Source organism: Podarcis pityusensis, assembly GCF_964106645.2.
Source record: "Podarcis pityusensis genome assembly, chromosome: 9".
In the NCBI taxonomy this organism is placed as follows: Eukaryota; Metazoa; Chordata; class Lepidosauria; order Squamata; family Lacertidae; genus Podarcis; species Podarcis pityusensis.
The window spans coordinates 19,936,031-19,963,636 of record NC_138034.1 but is presented as its reverse complement, the minus strand read 5'-3'; the positions used below and the strand labels follow the sequence as shown (position 1 = coordinate 19,963,636).

The following is a 27,606-nucleotide window of genomic DNA, read 5'->3' as shown; positions in this document are numbered from 1 at the left end:
GATAGAATTAACACTTTGAAAGAATTCTTGTTAGTACTTCATTTCATGAACATTACAACAAAATACGTATCAAACAAAATTATTACACTGCTGGAACTGTTAACCTGGTGCCAAGATAACATCCCTTCTATCCAGTTCTTAATTTCAACAAATGAGGAATACAGAAAAAAGAAGAAATGTTCCTAAAACGACGCTTTGAAAGAATGAAAGTTATCAAGGGAACACAAGGATTTCATTGCATTGTTCCATCTACATCCAGTCTAACAGAAATTGTGACCAAGGTGTACAAAATATTAAGAAAACTGGATGATATGAAAGTACAGTGGTACCGTGGTTTGCAACCGCTTTGGATTACAACTGTTTTGGATTACAACCACGTCAAACCTGGAAGTACGTGTCCCATTCTTTGTATTACAACCCCTTTTTTTGGATTACAACCCATTTTTGGGGGAGGCCCCATTGGCAAAAGCACGCCTTGGGTTACAACCTGTTTTGGTTTACAACCGGACCTCCAGAATGGATTATGGTTGTAAACCAAGGAACCACTGTAGATAAATAGGTACTGTGGCGGGAAGGTGAACGGTGTTTCTGTGCACTCGGGTTTCCGTCTCGGTGCTCCGTTGCTCCAGAAGCAGTTTAGTCATGCTAGTCTCATGACCCGGAAAGCTGTCTGCGGACAAACACCGGCTCCCTCAACATAAGCGAGATGAGCGCCGCAACTCCATAGTCGCCTTTGACTGGACTTAACCGTCCAGGGATCCTTTACCTTTACCTTACTTCCCCTCACCTTGGGAGGAACTAGATCATCAAGCCTTTGTATTTCCCAGGCTACCTGAGAAGCTCAGCATGTGACGATGTTTGAGCTAGTTGCTCCAGCTCAAACTGCATGGCTCTCACCAGTCACTCAAGTTCCTAAACCAATCATTTAGGAACTTTCACCACCAAGCTCAGTTCTCTGCCCATGAAACCTTTTCTGAAGCATATGAATCTGGCCTTTGAACAGTTTGTAAGTAAGCCATTTTTAACTTACCAAAGGTGTGGTCTTCTCCTACGCTGGGGGAAGAGGGAAATTTTGGAAAGCCACATTTTAAGGGGACATTTTGGAACTCACTTAGAAGGGCCTCTTTTAAAGGTCTAACAGCTTATATTTCCATGCTTTACTTTGCTGCATATTTTGACACAGTACTTGTCCCCAGTTTGGATTTTAGCATCCAGGAATTCTCATCAGGTCAAAAGTCAAAGAAGAGACTAGTAAAGTGAAAAGGGTGAGGAAGGGAGATCAGGATATTCTAGGGAACACTGAAAGGTGCTCAGGTAATGCTTTGACATGTGCCACCTCAGATAAACTATTCTGCGGTGTCACCTGACTTTTAAGGATGCGACTGTTGCATCATTTCTTTGTTCTCTTTCCTTTGCTTTCTTCCTACCACCTGGGGCCTTTTAATCTGTTGACCTCATATTTATTAGTTATACTAAAGCTTGGGACCAATTCCTGTTTATGACCACATTTGCCATTATTTGTTTTTTGCTGTTCATTAATCTTTTCGCCCAGGCTTTTGGCAAGGGGATGAGTAAATTATCTGCAGGCTACTGCTGAAGAGCTGCTGTAATCTTATTCACACGATACATTTAAACCACACTTGTGCCACTCTAACAGGGAGAATCCTGGGAACTGTAGCTTTTAAGGATGCTCAGCTACCATTCCCAGCCCCCTTAACAAACTACAGTTCCCAGAAACCTCTGAGATTGTTGAAGTGGCATAATAGTGCTTTATAAATATATGGTGTGTGCAGGTGACCATTCTATTGGTATTTGCTGTATGTTAGAGGATAGCAGTTATTTATAGTTTATTGTATAAAATGTGTGCTAAGACGTAACCAGTTCTGCAATCAACGGAACTGATGAAGGGCAGGATATAAACTGAACAACTAAATTAAACAAATAAACACAACAAACACAACCACCAGACAATGCAGATGTCTGCATCACAGCACTTGTTCCAAGGATGCTTTGTTCTAAGCATCAATAGGGGCAAACCTGTCAAGCTATCAATTTATCATCTGATAATGCCTCTGTCAACGGTTCAGTTTCCTACAATGCCTTCTGCAAGGATACAGGTGCAAGGAGAACAGAACACACAGGGGCCTCATGCTTCTTGTCCCCACACTTCATTATTTCATCTGCAATATATATTTTGTGACATATTTCAGTTGGAGTTCGTGGGTGGGGTGGGGTGGAAATCTATTTGGGGTAAGTCAGAGGGTTGCAAAAACAAGGCAATCCCAATCAGCGCTCTATCTCACTAGGAATGACACTTGTAATTCCAGTTTCCCTCACATGTGAGTCAAATTTGAGGCTACTTACCTGATAGCTTTATCTTTTACGTGCCTAACATTGCTATTCAGGAAAGGAAATAAGGCTATGGGTTTGCCCCAGCATTGGGCATCTTCTTTGCATATAGCCATTGGAATTAGATCGCTTGCGCATTAATGCAACATTATGCAGAAGCACAGTTTTAAACACACTGAAGCACTCTAATTTTGCTAGATAGTCTAGCAGCTGCTGGATTCCATTCCATTGGGAGGAATGGCAGCCCCTTCCCTTCTTTTTACAGATTTAAGTATCCACTTAGGAGCATATATCAAGTAGACAATTTTGGCAGGAATTCTATGCTGCTTTAAAAAAACGCTGAAGCATAGATTTATCAGGCCAAATTCACTCATATTTCAATGTCTTGTTTCATAGCTTTGGGGAAACCTGAAAACCATGTTTTTAAAAGTGTGGTCTGAATTATGATCGCCTTCTCTTTCTTCTCTTTTTCCTTAGCAACAGATACTTGGGCTGGGGCCAGAGCCCAGCACCTCTGGGATATAGAGGCGCAGGAGAGGATTTAAGAGAAGGGATGCAAAAGGTTTGGAAGAGTAAATGGAGAGGGAAGAAAGGGAGAAGCACGGCATGAGTAGCAGCAGTGGGTGATTTGGGCAAGACCTGATAAATAACCAGGTTAATAGCAGGCAGCAACACTAAGATATGGGGTATGGAGAGGAGACAAAAAGGTGGAACAAGGAGAAAACAACCCAAGAAGGGAGAGGCTTTTGCTAGATCGCCCTCTGGGCTTGTGGTCAATCCTGCGGCTGCTTATACCTCACCTATGCAGAACAAACGTCAAGGGCCGAATCAGTGAGATGGGCAATGTTTGAAACATAACTACGCAGGAGCATTATCATACACCAAGCTGTTGAGACCCTGTTTCCCCAAATGCAGCTGTTGTCATTTGAATCACACCAACATAACTCAATGGGGGGAAATGGCAGCATGTTGGCATAGCCAAAATGGCCACCATGATGTTGGAGAGGCTTTTCATGCCAACAGCTTGCTTTGTGGACGTGCCATCAGATGGGTTACAAACAAACCATAAAACTGAAAGTATCACTTGTCCCTGCAATACCTACACTCACGAGTTTGACAAGTAAAAGCTTGGAGGGGAAAGCCTGTCCACTTTCTATTGTCTGTAATTCACTATCTTCACATGATATAGACAGGAAAGCTAACAGTGTGGCTTTAAAATGTATAAATAGACTAGCGGATTCTAAACAATCCCCATAACCCGATCAACTGCAGAAGCCCTTTATGCTATATCCCATTCTGTCCCAGAGGATCCCACAATCCTCAGGAGACAGAAGTCTGCATAGGAGGACTTTAGAAATATCAGATACCCCGTCTTGTGGAAGTGTTTCCATTAGCAGAAAGCCAGAATTGGATGCAATCCTATGGATTACTGCAGCACCGCTTTGCCTATTGAAGATTATTGATTGTCAATTCCGTAACAGTTCAAAGCTCCACCCTAAAAATACTTATCAGGAAGCAAAGTCCCACAGAACTCAAAGGCACATTTTAAAAATAAACGTGATTAGGATCAAGCTGCCCAAATTTACATTTAAATGCAAAGCAGAAAGTACCAGGGAAAAAAGCTCCAAGTTTTAAAACAAGAACTTTGTGTAGCAACTGGACAGAATCAGTAACACTGTCATTTGATCATTATTAACAGGCTAGCTTCTTTAGTTTTATCACAGCCATTTATATGACCAAAAGAATTAAACTTTTCTTAAGGTGAGTTATTGCATCGCTAAAGGGTAGAAAGTCCCGCTATAAAGATAAAAACTTAAGCTCGGCAAAATTTGCAATCTCAGCTGCATTCCTTGAAGCCAACTGATCTACTGGCCTAAACTTCACTCTTTGCAAGGATTTACTCAAGCGCATACCATTTTGCCTTCCCACACACCCATAACATACAAAAGAAGCATCTGTACCTGTTTCATCTGGGGAACTTGGAGATGCACTATCCTGAGACAGCGTTGTCCAACTAGAGTCTTCGTCGCTCGGAGCCAGGTTCTGAATCCTATGTAGCGCACAGTCTGTTTTGGCACCAGTTTTAGGATGATCCTTTTTTGTTTCCGGGCTCGACGATACGGTGGCTACCTGTCCATCTTCCGGACTCGCTGGCTTGTTTTGTTTCCGAAGCAAGGTGTCCCCGTTAACAATCACTGTGGATGCCTGGCTATTGCACTGCAAGGACAGTTTCTCCTCCCCTGCCACTTGGCTGTTCCCCAAATTCTGCTCAACGTCCCTTGCCGATGTCTCGAGATCTGCATAGTAATTTAGGAAGCTCTTGGTTCTCCGGCGTTGCGTGGGTAGTATTTCGCTGCCTGAGGAATCCTCCTGGTTTGGCTCTTTCCCCTCCAACTTCTCAGAAGTTATGTTGATGCCTGCGGTCGTCGTAGGAGCGGTCAGGTTCTTGTTAGGATCCTGCTGCCCCTGCTCCGCTGCTTTCCTAAGCTGGTTCTCCCCATTCTTCACCAGCTTTATGTTGGAAGAATTGTTGCCCAGCAGGGGCTGCGCAGCAGGATCAGAAAGGCCCATGGCTGTCTGGATGTTAGTCAGCGCATATTTTTTCCTGCATTTTGGAGGGGTGCTGTTCTTGACTTCTGTGTGCTTGATTTCGGCATTCAGCAGCTCGTTGTGAGAGGAGCGCAGGTGGAGCGTGTTGGGCGGAGTGGCAGGACCGTTCCGATTCACAATGTCCGTCGCGCTGTTGCTTGCCATAAACCCTGCCAAGGTTTCCACACCGGAGTCAACTAGGGAGGTAGCAGAAACAAACACTCATGAAGTATCCTTAAGCATAATAATCAACAGGTGTTAAGTGTGCTTGGAAACAGGATTGAAAAGCCTGCATGCATATCCACCCATGAAATAAGCAGCAACGTCTTGAATTTTATGGCAGGTCGCAGATAACAAGAGGAGGGGTAAGGGTTTTAGTGAGCTCATTCAGTACAGCTCTCCTTCATGGTCCCTAGGTGCAACCAGGTATGCCAATCTCTCCAAAGCTTCATACAAATGAGCAGGGAAATTGAAAGGTTTATGAAAGGGGTGGGAAACTTGTGGTTCCAGATGTTGTTTGGATAACAGCTCTCTTCATTCCTGACCATTGGCCATGCTGGCTGGGAATGATGGGAGTTGGATTCCTGGCTTACCACATCTGGAGGCCCAGAAGTTTCCCTCCCCTGGTTCATGCTTTCTACGTAGGGGAAGAACCTGGCAAAATATCACCGTAGCCTTTCTGATTTCTGCTTTTTCACCCTGTTTTGCAGTGTAACAATACTAAAATAAGAGTGCACTGGTGGAGACTGACAAGGCACTGCTCTGGGTAAGGTGTATTTAAGAACAATATATGGACTTTCAAATTGGGGAGAGCGGGTATTGATTTTGTCTGTCACTATGGTATGTATTTTTATGTTTTTATATTGTAAACCACCCTGTGATCCTCTGATGAAGGGCAGAATAGAAAGAGGGTTCCTCAGAACTTTTCATTTACCATTATATTTAAGGGAAAAGCTTTGCTCAGTCATACTGAGGGCTTATCTAGAACCCTCCTTCCAAGAGTGGACAACCAGAGAAACCTACAAGCAGGGCATGAAAAGAAGTGTCTTTTCTCATTGTTTATCCCCAGATAAACAGTGTAACTTCCAGGACTGTGGAAGGCTGCATATAACATTCATGGTTCAAGAGCTGTTAATAGACCCATCCTCCACAGGTTTGCCTAATTTCCCTTTAAAGGCACATAAACCTCCACCACTGGGTGGTAATGCTTTCGCCAGCAGATGGCATGCGGAAGGGGACTGCTTTTCCTCACTCCGGTCCCTATCACTTTTTAAAATTAACAGTTGTGCCCCCCCTCCAATTCATCACAAATAAGGAAAAAGAGGTGGGAACTCTATAAAAATAGGAGTAGCATTTATAAAGTGGGGTGAGAGAGATACTAAGAAGGGAAGGAGAAGAAAGTGGGTTGTGGTGTTTCAGGAACATGAAATGGAAAAAGTGGTGTACGCTAAATTGACAACTTCTGAGCATCAGTCATCAGAAAAAAATTACCAAACGTCTTCATATTCGTCCTCTTAACACTCTCCAGGTGCTATTTTGACTTTTCAGTTAAGGTACAAAAATCAAGACTGCCACTGACTTGGTCAATAGGATAGGAGCTTCAGCGGGATTTCAGTATCACTAAAGAACAAAACGGGGTATAATTGTTTTTCCACATGGCACTGCAGATACACCATTGTTTTCACAGGAATTTCCTACAGCAAACACACAGGGCTAAATCCTGTGTGAGACTTCAGTGGCTTTGGGAAACATGAATGGGAAACGTGAATCTCTTTCACATAATGGCCATGTGCCAGGAATTCAGCACCAATCCTAGCTCTCTCCAGTAGGTGTTTACGACATACAGTGGTACCTCGGGTTAAGTACTTAATTCGTTCCAGAGGTCCGTTCTTAACCTGAAACTGTTCTTAACCTGAAGCACCACTTTCACCACTTTAGCTAATGGGGCCTCCTGCTGCTGTCGCACCGCTGGAGCACGATTTCTGTTCTCATCCTGAAGCAAAGTTCTTAACCTGAAGCACTATTTCTGGGTTAGCGGAGTCTGTAACCTGAAGCGTATGTAACCTGAAGTGTATGTAACCCAAGGTACCACTGTATCCCCAAGTATTTTGAGACGCATACTCTTCTTTCATACTTTGCTTGTCATGGCAAAACACTAATAAACCCAGGGTGCCATGCAAACATATGAAGCGGTTCTGGTTCTTGGGCTTCTGTTTGCTGAATAATAAAAGAGATACCTATGTAGGGAAGTTTTTAATGTCTGATGTCTAATATTCGGTTGGAAGCTGCCCAGAGTGGCTGGGGAAACCCAGCCAGATGGGCGGGGTATAAATAATAAATTATTATTGTATTATTATATTACCTATGTGATTATAGAAATGTTTAATTAAAACAGGGGCAGGGACGGGCAAACACATCCAGCTGAATAAATAGTCTGGTGCTGGTCAGTCTGCAGATCATAGCTAGCGCTCTCCTGTTTGTCAAAACAGATTTGCATGAAGCAGATGGCTCATTCATTTTAGGGTTATGCAATGTTGAAAACAAGCGGGGCTGGGGGGGGGGAGCAAGAAAAATGCTAGACTGTCTGATCTGCTCGATAAAGTTTCTGGTTTCATGGACCTCTCCTTTGAAAAACCTTTGAGAATCACTTCAGCTGTCTACCCCTTTGTTTTCTCTTTCATTACAGCTTTGATACTGGGAACATTAATTCAGCATCAAGACACACTCCAGTTGTCAAAGCCAATAATGGGGATGCTGTCTATATTCTCCTCCCTACGTACTTTGATTTCTCTGTTCCTCACTCTTTATCAGTACACACACACACACACACACACACACAACTTATTTAGCAAATAAATTGTGACAGAATATTATGTCCTGCTGCACCGAGGAAATCACTGTATAATATACCAGGCTTCTATTCTTTAACACATCCTTTGGATTTATTATGTTAGAAGGCACTGATACGTGGATGTTGTAAAAACTAACTAAATTTCAGGCATTTAGGAACATAGGAATCTGCCTTTTACTGAGTCTCACCATTGATCTGTATAGCTAGTATTGTTCACACTGAGTGACGGGAGTATTTCCCAGGTGTACCAGAGATGCCAGGGCTTGAATTCAGGATCATCTGCATGCAAAGTATGTGGTCTACCACAGACCTATGTCCCTTCCCACGTTCCACTGTGTAGCCGCAATTGGACTCCACTTGATCTAATGTACCGATTCAGCCCTATAAAGCTTCTTACACCTTTTTCTACTTTGACTTCTTCCTTCTGGCATTACTGTTGACCTGAAAATGTACATAGTGCCTGAAATGGATTTGTGCCAGTGGAACTAGTACCTCAAATGATAATTTAAGAACTGCCCTATCTGTACATCTTCACCACGTTGTTGGTTTTAGCCTTTCTGCATACATCCTACCACACTGTCCGTATTTTCATCTGCAGAATATTGGAAAGCACGTTGGAAGCCTACAGTACATGGTGGGGCCACCGAGGCAGGACTTTGGGGGAGAAGTTTAGGACCCCCAAACAAATGACAGGTGCCTACCATATTTTTAAAAATGTGAAGTGATACATATTGCCATCTAAAGACACGCACACACTCTCAAAGACCATGAAGTCCAGAGTCTAATATTACCTAACTTCACCAGCGCTAGGGCTGCTAATTTTCTTACCGCCTTGCACAGCTTAATAAAAAGATGGAAGCTTATATTTCTGTGTAACAGTGCCTAGGGGTTCAAGATAATCTAGATTTATGGTCCAGAAAGACCCTGTATCAGTCAAGGGCTTTCACCTTAGCACTGTGCTGTAGTCCACTTTCCCATTTTCTAATCCATTATTAACAAAAGAAAGCAATGACAAAACCCCATGTGCCCCTGAAAGACAAAGGTAGAGAAGGAGAAGAAAAATGAAAAAGTTTGGTGAGTTAAGGAGAAATCACCTGAGGCTGAACTCCGTAAAACTGACCCTATCTGAGGAGTGAATCATCTGTGCTGTGTAGCCCAAATCATATTCTAAAACTGATGGTTAGAGATACTGCTTTTTTTCACAGCAGAATTTCTCATCTTCCTTGCTCTCTTCTGATTCAGCTGCAAGGAGAGCTGAGTGGACCACATGGAAACACAAAGAATCAAACCAGGAAGATGGTTCTCTTACCAAAGCTTAAAACCTAGCAAGTCAAAGAGATGCCCGAGGTGTACATTGTGCCTGACTCCTGCACATTCTTATTGATCCAAATTATGCTCCCGGGGCTGTGATCTTGCGAACCTCCTGACAGCATCCTCAAAATAAATGCTACATAAATTTGTGCTTCAAGGAGAATAATTCTGAGTGCCTTGACAGGAACTTTAGAGAGAGGTAGACAGGCTATTACTTACTCTCTCAGTACTGCTAACGAAAAACTTAAACAATTGAACAAATCAATGTTATTAAGTTAATAGGTACAACTACTAGGGGTCAGCAAACTTTTTCAGCAGGGGGACAGTCCACTGTTCCTTCAGACCTTGTGCGGAGCCAGACTATATTTTGGGGGGGGGGAATATGAACAAATTCCTATGCCCCACAAATAACCCAGAGATGCATTTTAAATAAAAGGACACATTCTAATCGTGTAAAAACACACCGATTCCCAGACCATCCACGGGCTGGATTTAGAAGGCAATTGGGCCGGATCCAGCCCCTGGGCCTTAGTTTGCCTACCCATGAACTAGACTATAATTGGCCATGCCTAGGAAGCATTTCCTTTGGATGAAGGCAGACTTATTGTACAATTGTAGTGTGGGAAAGGACCCTGAGGGCCATCTAGTTCAACCCCCTGCAGTGCAGGAATCTCAACTAAATCATACATGACCATCCAACCTCTGCTTGAAAACCTCCAAGGAAGGTCAGAGTCCACCACTTCTTGTGGCAGTCTGTTCCACTGTTGAACAGCTCTTACTTTCATAATGTTCGTCCTGATGTTTGGTCAGAATCTCTTTTCTGACTAAGTGCCAAGAGCAGATGATGGAGCAAATGTCCCATCTTTTGAAAAAAAATCAAGAGGGTGGGGAATAAGCAGGAACTTGATCTAATGTACTGATTCAGCCCTATAAAGCTTACAGAATTAGAAGAGACCACAAGGGTCATCTAGGTCAACCCCCTGCAATGCAGGAATCTTTTGCCCAATGTGGGACTCAGGCCCATGAGCCTGAGATTAAGAGCGTTGTGCTCTACCAACTGAAATATCACTTCATCCTCCATTATGCTGAATATTTATATCTCACTGTGGAACATTCAAGACACTCCTATATATGACAACTCTACGGTATTATCTCAGCATGGAAGATTGTAGGCTGGAGGAGGAAGGAGAGGGAGGAGAGGGAGAGGGAGAGGGAGAAGAAAAAGAAAAAGAAAAAGAAAAAGGGCACCCAGTGAGTTCATGGCAGAGGTGAGATTCGGACCAGGGTCCTAGCCACTAACACCACAACAATGCTTTATGCAGTACTGCTTCACTGGAGTATTACAGAATCTCCAAGCTTTGAAAGATGCAGAAGGGGACACTGTTTAGTTCTTCTGGTGCCTGCTGAGCCTTCATTCTCACTCCAGCCCACCAGTTGCTGCCCTATACATGCCCATTCTGGCCTTGTACTCAAGTTATCTTGACATATATGGGCTTGGAAACACGCTTTTGTCGAGTGAAATGCATAGTTCCATCTACAGTTAACTGTTACATCAGCCGCATAGTTAACTGCAGTTGGGCCAGCTGAGCGCTGAGAAGGGGAAGTCTCTGCCTGATCCCGCAACCTGCTCCCAATTCTTTTAAACAAAAGATAAGAAACTGGCAAGTACTGTGCTTGTACTGGCTTTGAAAAACTGGTTGCGTTGTTTTAAAGAAGAGAAAACACCAGAAGAAAGGGCGAGGGAAAGGGAAAGGGAAAGAATGAATATATTTTTTAAATCGTAAATGCAAGACCGTGAGCCCAGAAGGAGAGAAAGAAATTCTGTGCGTACAGTATTAAAATATCTGAAAGGGCATCTGACCTGGAGGTACTTCTGACATGGATCACTGGGCTTCAGCAATGGATCAGGAAATAGATTATTATTTGAAATCTGAAAAGAGGGATCATTTTAAGAAATTAAAAACAAAGAAAGCCACAAAACAAAGCCAGCGCAGCACAGCGCTGGACAAATTATTCAGTAAAAATAATTATGGCAAATACAGAAGCAGGGGGCAGAATCTATATCACTAGCAATGTTTAAAAGAAAAAAAAATTATCCATGTACATTTCAGAAAGGTGGAATTTCCCAGAGTTAACTCCCAATTATATTTCATATTTTAAGCAAAATTTACTGTAAGAACAGTGTTAAAATATTGCGTTGTGCTAGTGGAGAATAAGTAGTGATTTTTGGCTGCTAGATGCCTTCTCTGTAGCAGAAGCATTCTCGGTCTTGCTCTTTTATGTTGCAAAGCATCTCTCTCTAATGCTAATTCTTAAAATAAATTATACTTGCCAAGCAAACGAAAACGTAAAGCATTCTTGGTGGCCCTTTAAGCTCAGTTCTTCACAAACAAATTGAAGGGAGAAAAATCTTAACACAAGCAAAGTGGATTTCCTGGCATGCAGAATTTGCTGAAGTTGGACTAAATTATAGAGAGCACAAAGCCTGCTCATAGCAGACATCTAAGAAGAAGAGAATTTATTAGGTCTTCTATTTGAAACTCTCTCAAGCTTCAAGTTCTCAGTACATCAGAATATTTTTCACCAATTCCCTTCCTGGAAAGCGACATATCCCGCAGCCAGCTATAAAATGATGAGAGGGCATGATCACACCGAACAGAAGAAAGTTTACAGCTTGTGAAGTATAACCAATATATATTACTGCTGGTTGATGCCAACAACCTTACTTACTAGACGTGAACTAAAATTCAAAAACTTCAGCTCTTTCCCTTCCACTGGAAAGCCTATGAAACTGAGGTTTTAATTTATTTTGAACATTTAGGTTTTCTGCACAGGTGGCAGATTTAAAAGACACCAAGAGGTTCTTACAATCGGGTGCCAGTAGCAGAAGCAGATATTCTTTTATTTGTCTTTTTTACATGGCAACCTGCGACTGTGACGTGAACGAAGTACCACTGCATGCCTCCATTCCTCATAACGCCCTCTGGCTACTGCCATTCAGTTTTCTTACATCCCCGTCTGCAGGTTCCAGTGTTTGGTTCATCTTCCACCGCTGCTTCTACTTCCACTGTGGTGGCATCTGACCACGGGGTGGTAAGCAAAGTCCGAAGGGGACTGTCCTTGACCCAGAACTGCCCAGCAGCAGCAAACAGGTAGCAGACTCTGAGTAGCTGGTTTCAAACATAGAGCAACTTTCCTTTACTGCTGCTGTACTACTAGAGAGAGTCAGTGTGGTGTAGTGGTTAAGAGCCATAGTCTCGTAATGTGGTGAACCGGGTTCGCTTCCCTGCTCCTCCACATGCAGCTGCTGGGCGACCTTGGGCTAGTCACACTTCTTTGAAGTCTCTCAGCCCCACTCACCTCACAGAGTGTTTGTTGTGGGGGAGGAAGGGAAAGGAGATTGTTAGCTGCTTTGAGACTCCTCCGGGTAGTGATAAAGCGGGATATCAAATCCAAACTCTAGTCTTCTTCTAGACCTGAAGCAGCATTGGCATCACTGTAACAGTGTAAATGCAATGCAGAAGAAGCCTTGCTACAGCAAAAAGAAAAACTTTGCTAAGTTTCCCTACCTGCATCTGCTTCTACTTTCCCCCCCTATTCATATCACCGTAATAATTAAATTGCCTGCATCCAAGGATTTAGATTTCATCTACATAATAATACAAAATTAAAATTCTGAACATACAGAAGAGATGAATTCTGAAATAAGAGCTGCTGGACTGTGGAACAGACTTCCGCAGAAGGTAGTGGATTCTCCTTCCTTGGAGGTTTTTAAGCAGAAATTGAATGGCCACCTGTCCTGTATGCTTTAGTTGAGATTCCTGCATTGCAACGGGCTCAACTAAATGACTCTCACAGTCCCTCCCAACTCTACAGTTCTATGAATCTATGATTCCATGATCCTAAGAATACAGTAAAGGGAAGAAAAGGTAGATGGCATTATAATAGTAGCCTAAGGCATAAACAAAAAAATACCAAGACTTAACACAAGAGAGGCTTTTCGGGGAGCGGGGAAGTCGCAAGGAACTTTTCATGTACTGCCTCTTGAGAAGATTATTTGACATAGCTTGGAATATAGCAAGCCTTAAGGCTCAAGGATTATCACTGGCAGTTAAGTAGCCACAGGGATAGCCACTTGTCACCTGCCATTTCAAGGAGATGAAAGGGAAAGGCTGCAAACTTTAAAGGGATCTTTGAACCTTTTACGGAAAACTGACCTTGACGCGAGACCCAGGTCAGCTGCGGTGGTATTACCTGAACTGCCTTTCAGCAAGACAGACACAAGAAATAAGAAAGCAACGAGTTTACACTGGAAAGGGGTAACTAAACACAAAATATGTCTCAGCTAGATCAGGGGCACGGCTTATGGAGAACAGGGGTTATGTGGGTGTATCTTAAAGTAAAGGTAAAGGGACCCCTGACCATTAGGTTCAGTCGTGACCGACTCTGGGGTTGCGGTGCTCATCTCGCTTTATTAGTCAAGGGAACTGGCGTACAGCTTCCGGGTCATGTGGCCAGCATGACGAAGCCGCTTCTGGTGAACCAGAGCAGCGCCGTTTACCTTCCCGCCGGAGCGGTACCTATTTATCTACTTGCACTTTGACGTGCTTTCGAACTGGTAGGTTGGCAGGAGCAGGGACTGAGCAACGGGAGCTCACCCCGTCGCGGGGATTCGAATCGCCGACCTTCTGATCGGCAAGTCCTAGGCTCTGTGGCTTAGCCCACAGCGCCACCCGCGTCCCTCATGGGTGTATCTTAGATGTGTTCATTCAACATGCCTGATTTTGCAACTCACTAAGTCTGTGCTGATATTTCATCTGTCCATATAGCAAGGGCAAGAACTCATGGACAACACAGAAAAGCAGCGCAGCATCGTGTAGGGGAATAAGCAATGTTACCTCTGTCAGGAGCTTACGGGTCTCATTATGTGGGAGATACATGAGCTCCTGCTCCAGACATTTAATAGGAAGTACAAAAAGAAGAGGCCAGAAATGTTTGAGCCTCTCTTTTGCTTCTGTAAGATCTAAAGGTGTCCTCTGTTAGAGCCGGACTTTAAGGCCTAATCCTGGAGTCCCACAGACTGGGGTGGGGCAAAGAATGCCAAAGACAACAGCACATGATAGCAAGGAGAGGTGCAGTTAAGCAAGAAGCAGATGTTGTAGCACTGCCAGCTTGCATAGGCATACCGGGGCGGACGTGAGCCACCACAACACTCCTTCTGTTTTTGTTGCTTTTTAACAGGTGGAAGGTTGGATGGACACACGGATGAAGCATCAGCCATCTCCATTTGCCCAGAGGGCTGTCTGGATGAATATGGAGGTGATGTTGATAATGATGATTCAGCAAGGTAGCATGGGGAGCGGAGGGATAAAAAGAGCAGCCAGGGTAACACAGAGGGCCCAGCACCTCCTCAAACCTAGCAGGACTCGTATGTGTGTGTGTGTGTATGGCTGCATGGGGCGTGGGGGGGTGGGTCTGTGAACTGACAGCTCCAGGATTTTAGAGAATCTCAGCAAGGCAAATTCAGTTGCCCCCTATTCGTGGGAGAGGCAGGGTGTGCAACATTAGAATTCTCATGCTGCCTTTGATCTTCTCATGCTTAATGAGAAATGATCATCTACATGGGGCTACCTTTGAAGGTGACCCGGAAACTGCAATTAATCCAGAATGCGGCAGCTAGACTAGTGACTGGGAGTGGGACCACATAACACCGGTCCTGAGAGATCTGCATTGGCTCCCAGTACGTTTCCGAGCACAATTCAAAGTGTTGGTGCTGACCTTTAAAGCCCTAAACGGCCTCGGTCCTGTATACCTGAAGGAGCGTCTCCACCCCCATCGTTCAGCCCGTACACTGAGATCCAACACCGAGGGCCTTCTGGCGGCTCCCTCATTGTGAGGTTACAGGACCCAGACAAAGGGCCTTCTTGGTAGTGGCGCCCACCCTGTGGAACACCCTCCCTTCAGATGTGAAGGGAATAAGCAGCTATCCTATCTTTAAAAGACATCTGAAGGCAGCCCTGTTTAGGGAAGTTTTTAATATTTAATGCTGTATTGTTTTTAACACTTGATTGGGAGCCGCCCAGAGTAGCTGGGGAAACTCAGCCAGATGGCGGGGTATAAATTATTATTATTATTATTTATTATTATTATTATTATTATTACTATTATTATTATTATCTCATTGATGTTAGGGGTATAGTGGACATTTTGCTGGTCTCGGGGCCTACGGAAACACCTTCCTCTCCCAAGCTGCGGAGCCAAACCTGCTTAGGCAAGGGTATGGACAGTCTGACATATGCCACAGAATGCAAGAGAAAACATGGCATGAAAATTTAGTGCACCTGAATCCAACCGTGCAGTCTTATCAAAGTTACCTGGGAAATTCAAATGGTGATATTGGCAACTAGTACACGGCAAGCGCTTTGCTCTCCCATTGGCAGAGATTATAAAACCTCTACCCGCTTTGCACGTTTAATCTTGGAAAATTTGGCCCCCCAAAAATCACTAAGGCTATAGCAACAGCGGGTGGGCAGTGCAATCAGAAAAGCAGGAAGTCAGCCAAGAGATGCTACCAGGTTTTGCTTTGCTTTCAAATCTACAGGTAGGGAGAAAATTCACATACATACATGAATTGCTCTGACGACAGTGAGCCCCTGGGTATCGCCTGCCCATAGTGCCACTCAGCACATTATCCCGTGTCGTCAGCTATTTCCAAAGCCTCGGCAGAATTGTTTTACTGGAGGAAGAGAAGGAAAGAGAAGAAGAAACAGAAGGCAAAGGATTTAGTACAACGCATGTATTGTTCTCATTAAAATGCTAATGACCCACTCCACCGGTTTTTTTTTTGGGGGGGGGGATAATGTGTTTATAAATTATTCATTGTCGCACCAGCAGCAGAGACGAACTGTTGGGCTACCCATGCAGAGCAAGTTTACTGTTTGCGCTCATCCTCCGCCGATCGGCATAAATAATTTCAAGGCAAACACAGTGCCTTGATACACTGGCTCTTCTGGGATTTCACAGCCTCAATGCACAGGCTGTGTTTCTTTGGGCACCGACTTTGGTTTTAAGCAAAGCTCAGCACTGGGTAAATAACCTCCATTTTCAGGTGCAGTGAACAACCGGTGTAAAATCATTGTACGTGTTAGAAAATCCATTTGCTTCTCCTCTAGGGATCTGACAGCTGTGGACGGCTCAAGAAAGCGAGCCAAGCCCCACAAAGCCAAGAGAAGTCCTAACAAGGAAGCAAGAAGAGGAAACAAACAAAACCCCACTAATTCAATGCTTCTCCAAGTTTTTACTGGATTAAAAGCGGAGGAACGCTGTATGAGAGTTCATTTTTATGCTGTGAATGAGTACCACCTTTATTATATGAAGTTTGCTGAGTGACCTTGGGCCAGTCCCTACCTGTCAGCCTAGCCTACCTCACAAGGATGCTGTAAGGATAAAAGGGCCCCTCTGAGTTTCTTGAAGCTTCTTCAGTGGGGGACAGTTTTAAGCAGGTGGAACTGGGAAATCAATCTATTAATATGAACCCATTGTTCATATCAAGATCTCCATTCAGTAGCTGAGAGTAACTCAAATATGGGATAAAGTTTCATGAAATAATAAGGATTACTATATTTTAAATATATAGATGATATACAGTGGTACCTCGGGTTACATACGCATCAGGTTACATATGCTTCAGGTTACAGACTCCGCTAACCCAGAAATAGTACCTCGGGTTAAGAACATTGCTTCAGGATGAGAACAGAAATCGTGCTCCGGCGGCGCGGCAGCAGCAGAAGGCCCCATTAACTAAAGTGGTGCTTCAGGTTAGGAACAGTTTCAGGTTAAGTACGGACCTCTGGAATGAATTAAGTACTTAACCCGAGGTGCCACTGTATAAGGGCAAAGTTAATTCACATGGCAATGAAGTTGTCGCCATAACCTGAATAAAGGAAACCTCTAGTCATCCCTTACCACAGGCCCTCTTAGCACATTCTAGCCTCGCCTTCTCCTTGGCATGCTAGGGAAGGAAAAATAGGGGGGGGGGGGCAAGGCACTCTTTTGACCCCCAAGCTGAAACGTGTGAAAGTTTTGCTGAGCCTTACTTATTTTTATACAAGGGAGCAAGTCATTCAAGTTGGGCCACTATTCCCCAGCTGCCAATATCTCCTTTGGGGGCAAGGTGCTTGAGAAAGAAGTGGTGGAACAGCTTCAAGCATTCTTGGATGGAACCAATTATCTAGAGCCGTTCCAATGTGCAAATATATATATATAGAGAGAGAGAGAGAGAGAGAGAGACACGGAGAGAGAACACACCATATGGAGCTATGGATGAAATAGAATATACCAGCACTCTGTATAGGAGTGAGAGTATAAAAGAAAACCACAGTGCACTTTAAAAATAGCCAACCAAAGCAGTACTCTAAACAAAAATGTTGAGAAGGAGCTATGTGCCAGCCATGATTTTGCAAGAGCACAGAAAAAGCCACGGAATGTGGTACTGGTTGCAGAATCCAGTTATTTAAGTTATTTGTTTGCACAAAGGTATACCCGAAAATGTGTGGTCCTTGCCTCTACCCGGGAAGTTGACTCATTTGAGGAAAACAGTAAAAACCACTGCATAAAATACGAAATAACAAATGTGTTCTAATCTGCACAATGTATAGAATTCTGGGTTTTTGCAGAATTCTGGGTTTTTGTTTTTTTTAGTGCAGAAAGGACACAGCTCCGAATAATTTCATACCAGGTGCAAGCACAGATGGCGTTACCAGCAGCCAACTTTACACAAACATACACATCCTTCTGCGTTGTTTACTAGCTAACCTGATGAAGAGTTCTGGAGAATTTGAAAGCTTGCACACTAATTTGTGATGTTTCGGTTGGCAAACAGAGATGTTGCTCCAATGTAGCATTTGGTTTCTCTTTTCACATTTATTTTTTTTATTTAACAAAACGTATATGCCGCTTGATTGCAATAAAGCCTCTGGGGTTGACAAGAAATAATAAAAACATCAATGAAAAAGTTAAAAACATTTATAAATACTTAAAAATAATTAAAATGAACAGCAAGGGGAATCAAGCACATCAATATTTGCATGTCTACATAAGCTTGCTGAAATAAAAATGTTTCAAGTAAGCACCCAAAGGACACAGTGAAAGCACCTGCCTTATGTGCCAACACAGCTACCTCTACATTTTCTTTGACATGGAAAACACCAAATTTAGCTTTGCAATAGTGAGATCCTAACATGGAGGGAGAGGATCTTATACTATCTGAAGATGGGAATTCATTCTCTGAGAGAAAAATTCCCTACAACTGTGAGGCAAACCAACTTGACTTCAATTTCAGCCCCATCCTAGAATGACATATAAAATTACCTGAAACCTCCATAGCACCTGAAACAGCCTACCATATTTTTTGCTCTATAAGACTCACTTTTTCCCTCCTAAAAAGTAAGGGGAAATGTGTGTACGTCTTATGGAGCGAAGGCAGGCTGCACAGCTATCACAGAAGCCAGAACAGCAAGAGGGAATGCTGCTTTCGCTGCGCAGCGATCCCTCTTGCTGTTCTGGCTTCTGAGATTCAGAATATTTTTTTTCTCGTTTTCCTCCTCCAAAACTAGGTGCGTCTTGTGGTCTGGTTCGTCTTATAGAGCGAAAAATACGGTATATGACATTTAGGAAACATCTGAAGGCAGCCCTGTATAGGGAAGCTTTTTATGGTTTAATGTTCTACTATGTTTTTATATATGGTGGAAGCCGCTCAGAGTGGCTGGGGCAACCCAGTCAGATGGGAAGCGTACAAATAATAAAATGTTGTTGTTGTTTTCCCACCTGGCCTGGGAGGGTGGGGCCCTGACTGACTCCAGCTACAAAAGCTGAGGCTGCTGGAGAGACTGTTAGGTTTAAGGATTTTTCATTGCTGCTATTGATTTTTTTTTAGTTATTTTTTTTACATCTTATCATGATTGATGTGGAAATCATTCAATTTGGTTGTGTACTTTTTGATGTGTTTTATTTATTGCTTATGCCTACTTTTGTTATGTTTGTAATTAATCAAATATTTTACTGTTGTAAGGGGCCTTGGGCATGGTTTTTAACCATGGAAAGGAGGCATACAAATAAAATAAAGTTTCTATATTACAGTTTTACAATCATCCAACTCCCCCTGACTTTGTTGTTTATCAGCTAGACTGGTGACAAGTTCTGAAGAATTCATATGCCTTCACAGAATTTTGGTTCGTCTGATAAAAGTATTGTCATAAGATAGATGATGATGATGACAACCATACATCATTTTATTCATAAACATTCAAAAATGTTTTGGTTGTGTATATTTTAAATTCAGGTTTAACATTCTGTTCTGCCCCCCCAAAGGGTCAGTTATTTAGTGATAGCCTATCTGTGTATTAGTATTATTTGGCATTATCCCATTATACTAAATGTGGGCAACATCTGTGCAAGCTTCAGCTTTTACTTTAAAAAAAATTCCAGCCTTTGTGGTTGAAACCATGATGAAGAAGATGCTGAACTATTTTTTTTTTTTTTAATATATCAAATTAATCATTCATTTCAACTCCTGGCTTGTAATCCATCTGACAAGAATTTTTCTAAAGGATGCTTTCACCATTTCAACCTATTCAAAAAGGAAAAGGGAATTAGAATAAGTTTAAGTGGGCCTTTAAGTGGACCTTAAAAAACAACAACCATACATTAAGTAGGCTAGGAGTACAGTGGTAACTCGGTTTACAGACGCTTCAGGTTACAGACTTCGCTAACCCAGAAATAGTACCTCAGGTTAAGAACTTTACCTCAGGATGAGAACTTTACCTCAGGATGAGGACAGAAATCACGCGGCGGCGGTGCGGCGGCAGCGGGAGACCCCATTAGCTAAAGTGGTACCTCAGGTTAAGAACAGTTTCAGGTTAAGAACGGACCTCCAGAATGAATTAAGTTCTTAACCCGAGGTACCACTGTAGTCCACTTTCTCGTGATATGGCAGGAGGCGCTGAAGTTGCCCATCCTTGCATTATGCATATTTTGTTTTAAAAAGCACAAATGCAAAGGGGGCAGTTGTTGAAGTTGATTTAAGGGGCTTTCCTCATAAGTAAACCATCAGTCTTTGGAACCGAGTACAAACATATGCATTACAAACTAGGCCTTCTACTAAAGTTATTCATAAAATAAACAGAATTCAAAAGCATACAGGCCCAGCATCTCCAAAGAATTCTGTACAGCAAAATTTCTATGCCCTGCCAACCCGCTGACTGATAGCTCTATGCTTGGCACATCTCCTCTGACTGATAAAAAACCATCAGGGATCTAATGCCAGAATGACCATCCGTCTCTTCCTCCTACGGTGTCCTACAGATATATTTCTGAGGGACTGCATATCCCTCCTGCATAAACATCCGTTGTGGTGTTATGCAAACACTTCAAGAGAGGCTCGAGTGCATTTTAAAGCATCTCACGGAAAAATGTAATCTCCACCTCACTTCCACCATTGCTGAGCTTGCATTAAGTTCCCAAATGCAGCTTCTTTATGTATCATACAGAATCACCAGGTGGGAGGGGGCTCCCTCAGTGTCAATTTATATTTGTTTAGCAAGCATATTCTTTCATCCTGGACTATAGCAGGGAAATGCTTAAAGTGCTGGAAACACCTGGGTTAACAGTCGGTCTTGAGGCTGCCAGGACAAGGTAGGTCCAAGGTAGTTTGCATCTTTCCCCAAGGAAACGCCAGATATATAAGGGAAAGGCATAAAAAGGATGGCATGCAACAGCTGAGGAGGAGAAAAAGCTCTGGGACGGAGGCAATGGCCAGCAAAAGAGAAGCAGGAAAGGAATTTTAAAAATTAAGTATGAATTTGTAGGCTGGGCTTGTGTTAAGAGTAATGGAAATCAGGTGCTTTCAGATAATACAGAGACAGGAATAAGGCATACAGGAAAGAACTAGCAGGTCTGTTCCCACTGGGCATAGTCTATGAGGTCACCCTGAGCATCACATATCACAGGAATCCCACTTGTGTCCCCACCACCAAATTGCCTCATTTGCTTAATTTGAATTGTGTACTGTGACCAGCTGCTTCCTCCAGATCTCAAGGAACCTCAGGATAGTGCCAAGAATTATTATCAAGCTACATGCTATGGAGAAATGATGATGTGTTACCCTCTCTAAAAATAAAACCATTCATTTTTCACAAGATCAGGAATGCCAGCCTAAAACATAAGCATGTGTTCTGGAGCAAAGAAAACAAGTGCAAGGGGGCTCTCTAAAATAACAAAACAAAAAACAAAATGTATATGTCTAATAATCAAGTGAGGGCTCTTTTAAAAAACTGAAGGAACACAAAACAAATAACAAAATGAACTTTGTGCATTTTAATTTTGTTTTTGAGGTTTAGAAAAATGTCTGCTCCCTGTGGTGCTGTCCTACATTATTATCTCTGAAAGGGGGAAGCCAAGTAAACAACTACACTGCAACCCATGACTTGTTTTCAAGTTGCCTTCTGAGCTTTCCTTTCTCCCCATGTGATGTGGACAACTTTCCACAACACCTGATATAGTTGCAAATAATTCCATTTGTAAAAGACAACATACCAGGAGCTGAATTGTCACAGCACTGCCCAGCAACCATGGTTGCTGTTGCCTTCAAGAAAGCTGCATGAAATGGAGATTTTTTTGCTCAGGGTGATACACCCCAAGAGACTCTCACCTTCTGCTCTACATATAACAACTGTATTGTCAGGCTACGTGAGTTTCCCTTTGGGGCTTATATATATTTCCTTCTCACAGCCTACTGAAATCAAGCCAACAAAATGGAATACAGTGGTACCTCAGGTTAAGTACTTAATTCGTTCCGGAGGTCTGTACTTAACCTGCAACTGTTCTTAACCTGAAGCACCACTTTAGCTAATGGGGCCTCCTGCTGCCGCCGCGCCGCCGGAGCACGATTTCTGTTCTCATCCTGAAGCAAAGTTCTTAACCTGAAACACTATTTCTGGGTTAGCGGAGTCTGTAACCTGAAGCGTATGTAACCTGAGGTACCACTATAATGCCCATTAAAGCCGAAGCCCTTAGACTAGTTCTGCTTTTTTATTTAAAAACAATTTTTAAGCATGTATCAGAATCCCTCAAAACAATTTTGGAAGACATGACCCCAAACTCATGGAAACGTGAAAAGCAATCTGCTGACATGAAGCTGGAACTCTCTGCCTCCTTTCTTGTGACGCAGGGTTTTGAGAGAGCTAAAAAAATAATACTACAAAGGCCACAGCTAATGAACACTGCACATGCCCTAGAACTCAGTGCAAGATACAGAGATTCCATGTATCAATTGAGAGTATTTCTTGGAAGACACCCAACTGTCCACTGAAACTCCAGATCCCAAATTAAGATTGATAGCAGTGGTCTACCTTTCTTTTAAACTTTCCACCATTAATTATAATCTCATTGAGAAGCCTCTAAGTAAGCTTCCAAGGAACCCCAAATTTCTTTTCATTCTTACCTGAAACATGGCTAAAAACAGGACTTATATTTTACCCAGTGGTTTATCAGAAATTCAGGCTTACAAGAACAGTGGGGTAATTTTATACAGGAAAAAAACAAGATCTTAGGGAAAGAAAACAACCTTTTAAAATGGTAGCCATGCAAAATAGTACTCAATGTTTTCTTCCAGTTTAATTATTAGTCTTACGCATTTGTACAACTTTTATAAAGCTTGAGAATAAAGCAAAGCTTTAGTCATAGTCATTCAAACACTTCTCAAATAGGAAACCAGAGAGCTTTTATGTTCTTCTGATTACCTTGGACAACAAATACAATGGCAAAATAAATTATACACCATTTGCCAATAAAATATTTACAATTAGCCTCTGAGTAAGTGTGCCAAGAAATACCAGTGATTATATATCAGATTAGAAATCAGATAAACTCTAGTACTTTGTGTGGTGAAAAAGTGCATGGTAAGCGAAAAGCAATACAGAGCTTGAGGGCTCCCTTTCCCCCGCTGAAGTACTGCATACTCAATTTGACAAAAGATATAGTAAAAATGTACCAGTACAAAAAATAAATAATGGAAGCCAAAAAAGCACTCATTAGGAAAATCAGCAGAACACTGTTATCAATACTGCAGGAAAAAGAAAATGCCTTCATATTTCTGTCAGTATGAACAAACGCATCAGAAAACCTACGCATGCCATATCTCTACAGGCTCTCAAAGAAGAATCCTACAACACAGACATTTTATCGTTATCAGTTGCCAACAATTTTAGGAACTGTCTGGAATGCCACTTAGGGCTTGTTCGGACATTGAGCCCCTCAAGCCCCATGGTTTCCTCCAGGGAGAGATGAGGGGTACACGCCTTCCCACTCCGTCTTCAGAGTAGAGAGAGCCTTCAATCATCAAGTGATTCCTTCACCTGCAGTCTTACGTCTCACAGCCCACCTACAGCTTGACCACTAGCCCACAGTGGCAGACAAAGCCATGTTCCCTAACAACATGCACCCCAAATCCCGAAAGTGACAAAACCGTTATTTCATGAATGCTGCTACTTCCGAGTTCAGGTAGGAAACAGGCCCAGGCAAAAAAATCCCTAAAGCAAACATGCCACGTTATCCTTCTTCAAGTATCTCACGTATTCTTAACAAACATGCTCTGAAGTAGGTTACAGTGGTACCTCGGGTTACATACGCTTCAGGTTACATATGCTTCAGGTTACAGACTCCACTAGCCCAGAAATATTACCTGGGGTTAAGAACTTTGCTTCAGGATGGGAACAGAAATCGCGCAGCGGCAGCAGGAGGACCCATTAGCTAAAGTGGTGCTTCAGGTTAAGAACAGTTTCAGGTTAAGAACAGACCTCCAGAACCAATTAAGTTCTTAACCCAAGGTACACTGTACACTGAAAAATAGTAATTATTTCCCAAGTGACAGAAAATTTAAGCCAGGGCTCCTCAGTCCACACCCACCACTCTTCCCACTAACACCCACTAACTGGCTCTCTCTCGGGCTTTTAGCATCATCAAGGACTGGAGATTTTGGTTGGGACCCTTCAAACGAGAAGCATGTGGTACTTAGGCAGAATATCTGAATTGCTCTAATTCCTCCCCCTTGGGCGTTTAAAAATTTTAGGACAGAAATCAGTCTGTAGAATACAGTGAAGAGGTTCCTGCTCTCTCCTTGATGTAATTATCCCACATCTTGCATCAGAGTTTCCTAATGCAAATCAGACTCCTTTAAAAGTAGATGCTGCAGCAGCAGAAAAGCAGCCATGGCCTCTCTGCAGCAGGCAAACTTGCTAAGGCTGGAATAAACATGGCGAGGGGTTGCCTGGCAGTTGACTGAAGGAGACCATTTCTCCCCATTGACTTCCCTGTGATGTCTACTAACCAAAAGTGTATGACACGCTGTCAACCCAACTTCCTGCCCCTGCTCATTGGCCACCGTTTGTGGGAGCAGAGAACCTTAGAATGTGGTCAGGTCGTATCTAGCATTACTAGGCATTATTATGGGCTGGGAGGAGAGAAGTGGGAGGAGGGGAAGAGGAGAAGTAGTCGTGAGACTGCTGGTTTTGGCAGCAGAGACACAAATGGCATCAAGGTCTATGAAGGAGAAGGCCTGGGCAAGGCTTTACAGAAGCCGTCCTGGCTTCTTTTTTGATCCTGGAATGTCCTGCTTTTCCTTAAAAGGTAAAGGGACCCCTGACCAATAGGTCCAGTCGTGACCGACTCTGGGGTTGCACGCTCATCTCACTCTATAGGCCGAGGGAGCCGGCGTTTGTCCGCAGACAGCTTCCGAGTCATGTGGCCAGCATGACTAAGCCGCTTCTGGCGAACCAGAGCAGCACACAGAAACGCCGTTTACGCCTATTTATCTACTTGCACTTTAACGTGCTTTTGAACTGCTAGGTTGGCAGGAGCAGGGACCGAGCAACGGGAGCTCACCCCGTCGCGGGGATTCGAACCACCGACCTTCTGATCGGCAAGCCCTAGGCTCTGTGGTTTAACCCACAGCGCCACCCACGTCACCTGCTTTTACTTAGGACGTCCCTATTTTCATCGGAGAAATGTTGGAGGGAATGGGCTACTGATTATCTTCCCTCTGGTTGCCAAAGTAGAAAGTTCTAGTTGGTTCCAGAAGAGGAAATGCATTCTCTGAAGAGCAAGGGAAAGTGTTTGCACTTCCCTCCCCATCCCACCCCGTAGCACTAGTTTAAAAGGAAAGGAACCTCTCCTCTCAGCCCAACACCGCAATAGCCCTTCTCCTCTCTCTGGCACTGCACCATTGCTAGAAAGGTCCTAGAATGCAGGAAACAGGGAAAACCTTCTACAGGAAATGGTCAACTGAAAATGGCTTTGCTGGCCAGATATGGGTTTGCCATTCCTAGTTTAATGTGACATCTGAATTGACAAACCATGGTGTGAAGAGGATTGGCAAACAGCTGTTTCTTCTTACTAGTTTGGTGCAATGTCAGAATTGGCATTCCACCGCTATAGCTATTTCTCTTTCATCTGGAGGTCACTGGGCAGATGGTTGGCAACCCCTGGTTTATTGCCACAGGCTGCAGAGTCCTGTTGGAACAAATCAAAGTAGTTATACTGAAATACTTACTCTCTCCAGCCTTTGGGTGAAGGCTTCGAAGGAAGGCCACTTTTCTTAGCCCTTGATGCAAGCACCAGAGGAACTAATTTTCTGATATGCTATCTTGAAAGAATTAATCTGAAAATGCTGAAAAGAGAGAGAGAACAAAAGCTGAAAGTTTGTAGTTATCAATTACAAAAGCCACAATATCTCTTTTGTTTTAGCAAGAGGTCACTTATATTTCATACTTCAAACTTAGCGCTGTAATATTGAGTGCTGGCTGCCAGTTGCTGGCATGTCTGAATGGTGAATTATCTAAACCCATTTCAATCTCACTTCAGACCTCGGTGCTACTTTGGTTGCTGTAATTGATTACCCTTATCATGAGAAAGTTGAGGGTGGGGGTGCTATCCTATTGATTATCCCAGACTTTTCAGAGGTGCTCAAATCCATAAATCATGTTATCCTCCTACTGTGGCTCTGTGAGCTGGGGATCTGTGCTACAGTGGCTTCACTTGCATTATTATTATTATTATTATTATTATTATTATTATTATTGTCACCCTTCATCACAAGAGATCAGGGCAGACCACAAGATAATAATGCAAGGTAAAAGCACAAATAGTTATATAACAAATATATATAATGACGAATCCATCAACTCAAGTGTTATTGAGTCTGCTGCTTCAGGTTTTTGAATGTTGATACAGTACAGGTTTTAGTTGCTATTTTAACGATGGTTTTATTATGACTGTATTTTGTTATTGCTCTGTTCTGCCTTGAAGGAAGGGTAGAAGGAAGGGTGGGTCTGAAAAGCCTAATAAATAATAATATTTAGCCTTTTTTAGCATGTCACTTACTTTAATTAGTAATTAGTAATTAGAATTCATTCACACATAAAAGTTTTGAACTCTTCAATAATAATAATAAAATTATGTTGCAGGTTTTTTAATTAATTTTGTTCAATAAAGCTTAAAAATAAATATTGAAATCAAACAAGCTACAAAAACAACCTCAAAACCTACCTACCAACCTCAACCCAAAACCAAGAAAGAAAATACAATAATTAAAGGTTGCTAACCAAAGCATCTGGATGTATAATAAAAAGGAGATTGAAGGGAAGAGGAGGGAAGAGGAGAGATATTGAACAGGTAGCTCATATATGAGTGCCTTATGCAATGTACTCATAAATGGCATCCCTCTGGCTTTAGCATTAATTTTTTCTCCCCTTATGTTCCTAAGTCACTTTTACTATCAGCTCCATCGAAACACAGTATTTCATAAGAAACTACAGGACAGATGTGGATTGTACCTAACATTATGTGTACAGTGGTACCTTGGGATACATACGCCTCAGGTTACAGACTCTGCTAACCCAGAAATATTACCTCAGGTTAAGAACTTTGCTTCAGGATGAGAACAGAAATTGCGCGGTGGCGGCGCGGCAGCAGCGTGAGGCCCCATTAGCTAAAGTGGTCTTCAGGTTAAGAACAGTTTCAGGTTAAGAACGGACCTCCGGAACGAATTAAGTACTTAACCCGAGGTACCACTGTACACTGCTTCCCAAACCATCAGTGAGAGCACACTGGATACAGATATATGCACACAACCAGTGGGTGTATTTGCTATCAGAACTGCACTGAAACCATTATGGGAGTAGGAAGTGGGGGGGAAGGACTCGGCTGGCCGTCCAAAAGCACGTCAAATTTCTAATAATTATACCAATCCAATGCAGCCTACAAACTGTTGCTGACACTGCACACCCCTACTCCTTTCTGTGCCAAAAAGGAGCTCTGAGGCCTACAGATTAGGCTCTGGTCTTAGGCCATTTGCCCCCATTTGCCTCTTACCACTTACATCTGGGCACTCCCTGTTTTAGAGGTGCCTGCCAACAGGATTTGAGACACCCATCAATCTATTATTTTGAATTAAT

The 27,606-nt window shown here is 42.9% G+C and overlaps 1 protein-coding gene and 1 long non-coding RNA gene across 9 annotated transcripts in view; one reads left to right on the top strand and one right to left on the bottom strand.

Annotated features, from left to right (window-relative positions):
- Positions 1–15,840, top strand: part of LOC308484985 — a 29,184-nt gene extending 13,344 nt beyond the window's left edge. Inside the window, exons 2-4 of the long non-coding RNA XR_013990267.1 lie at positions 5,649–5,704; positions 14,342–14,419; positions 15,702–15,840. This is a non-coding gene — a long non-coding RNA (uncharacterized lncRNA). The remainder of the gene's footprint in view (positions 1–5,648; positions 5,705–14,341; positions 14,420–15,701) is intronic.
- Positions 1–27,606, bottom strand: part of APBB2 (amyloid beta precursor protein binding family B member 2) — a 167,327-nt gene that overhangs the window by 82,414 nt on the left and 57,307 nt on the right. For 4 of the 8 annotated variants that reach the window (XM_081019943.1, XM_081019945.1, XM_081019948.1 and 1 more), the window contains exons 1-2: positions 15,727–15,836; positions 4,311–5,135 (exon numbers count right to left, since the gene is read on the bottom strand). In XM_081019943.1, the coding sequence (XP_080876069.1) occupies positions 4,311–5,135; positions 15,727–15,772 (871 nt within the window). In that variant the 5' untranslated portion in view covers positions 15,773–15,836. Of the gene's footprint in view, positions 1–4,310; positions 5,136–10,961; positions 11,031–15,722; positions 15,837–25,703; positions 25,821–27,606 lie in introns of those variants that run through there. The other 4 variants (XM_081019947.1, XM_081019946.1, XM_081019951.1 and 1 more) reach the window with 4 other exon arrangements.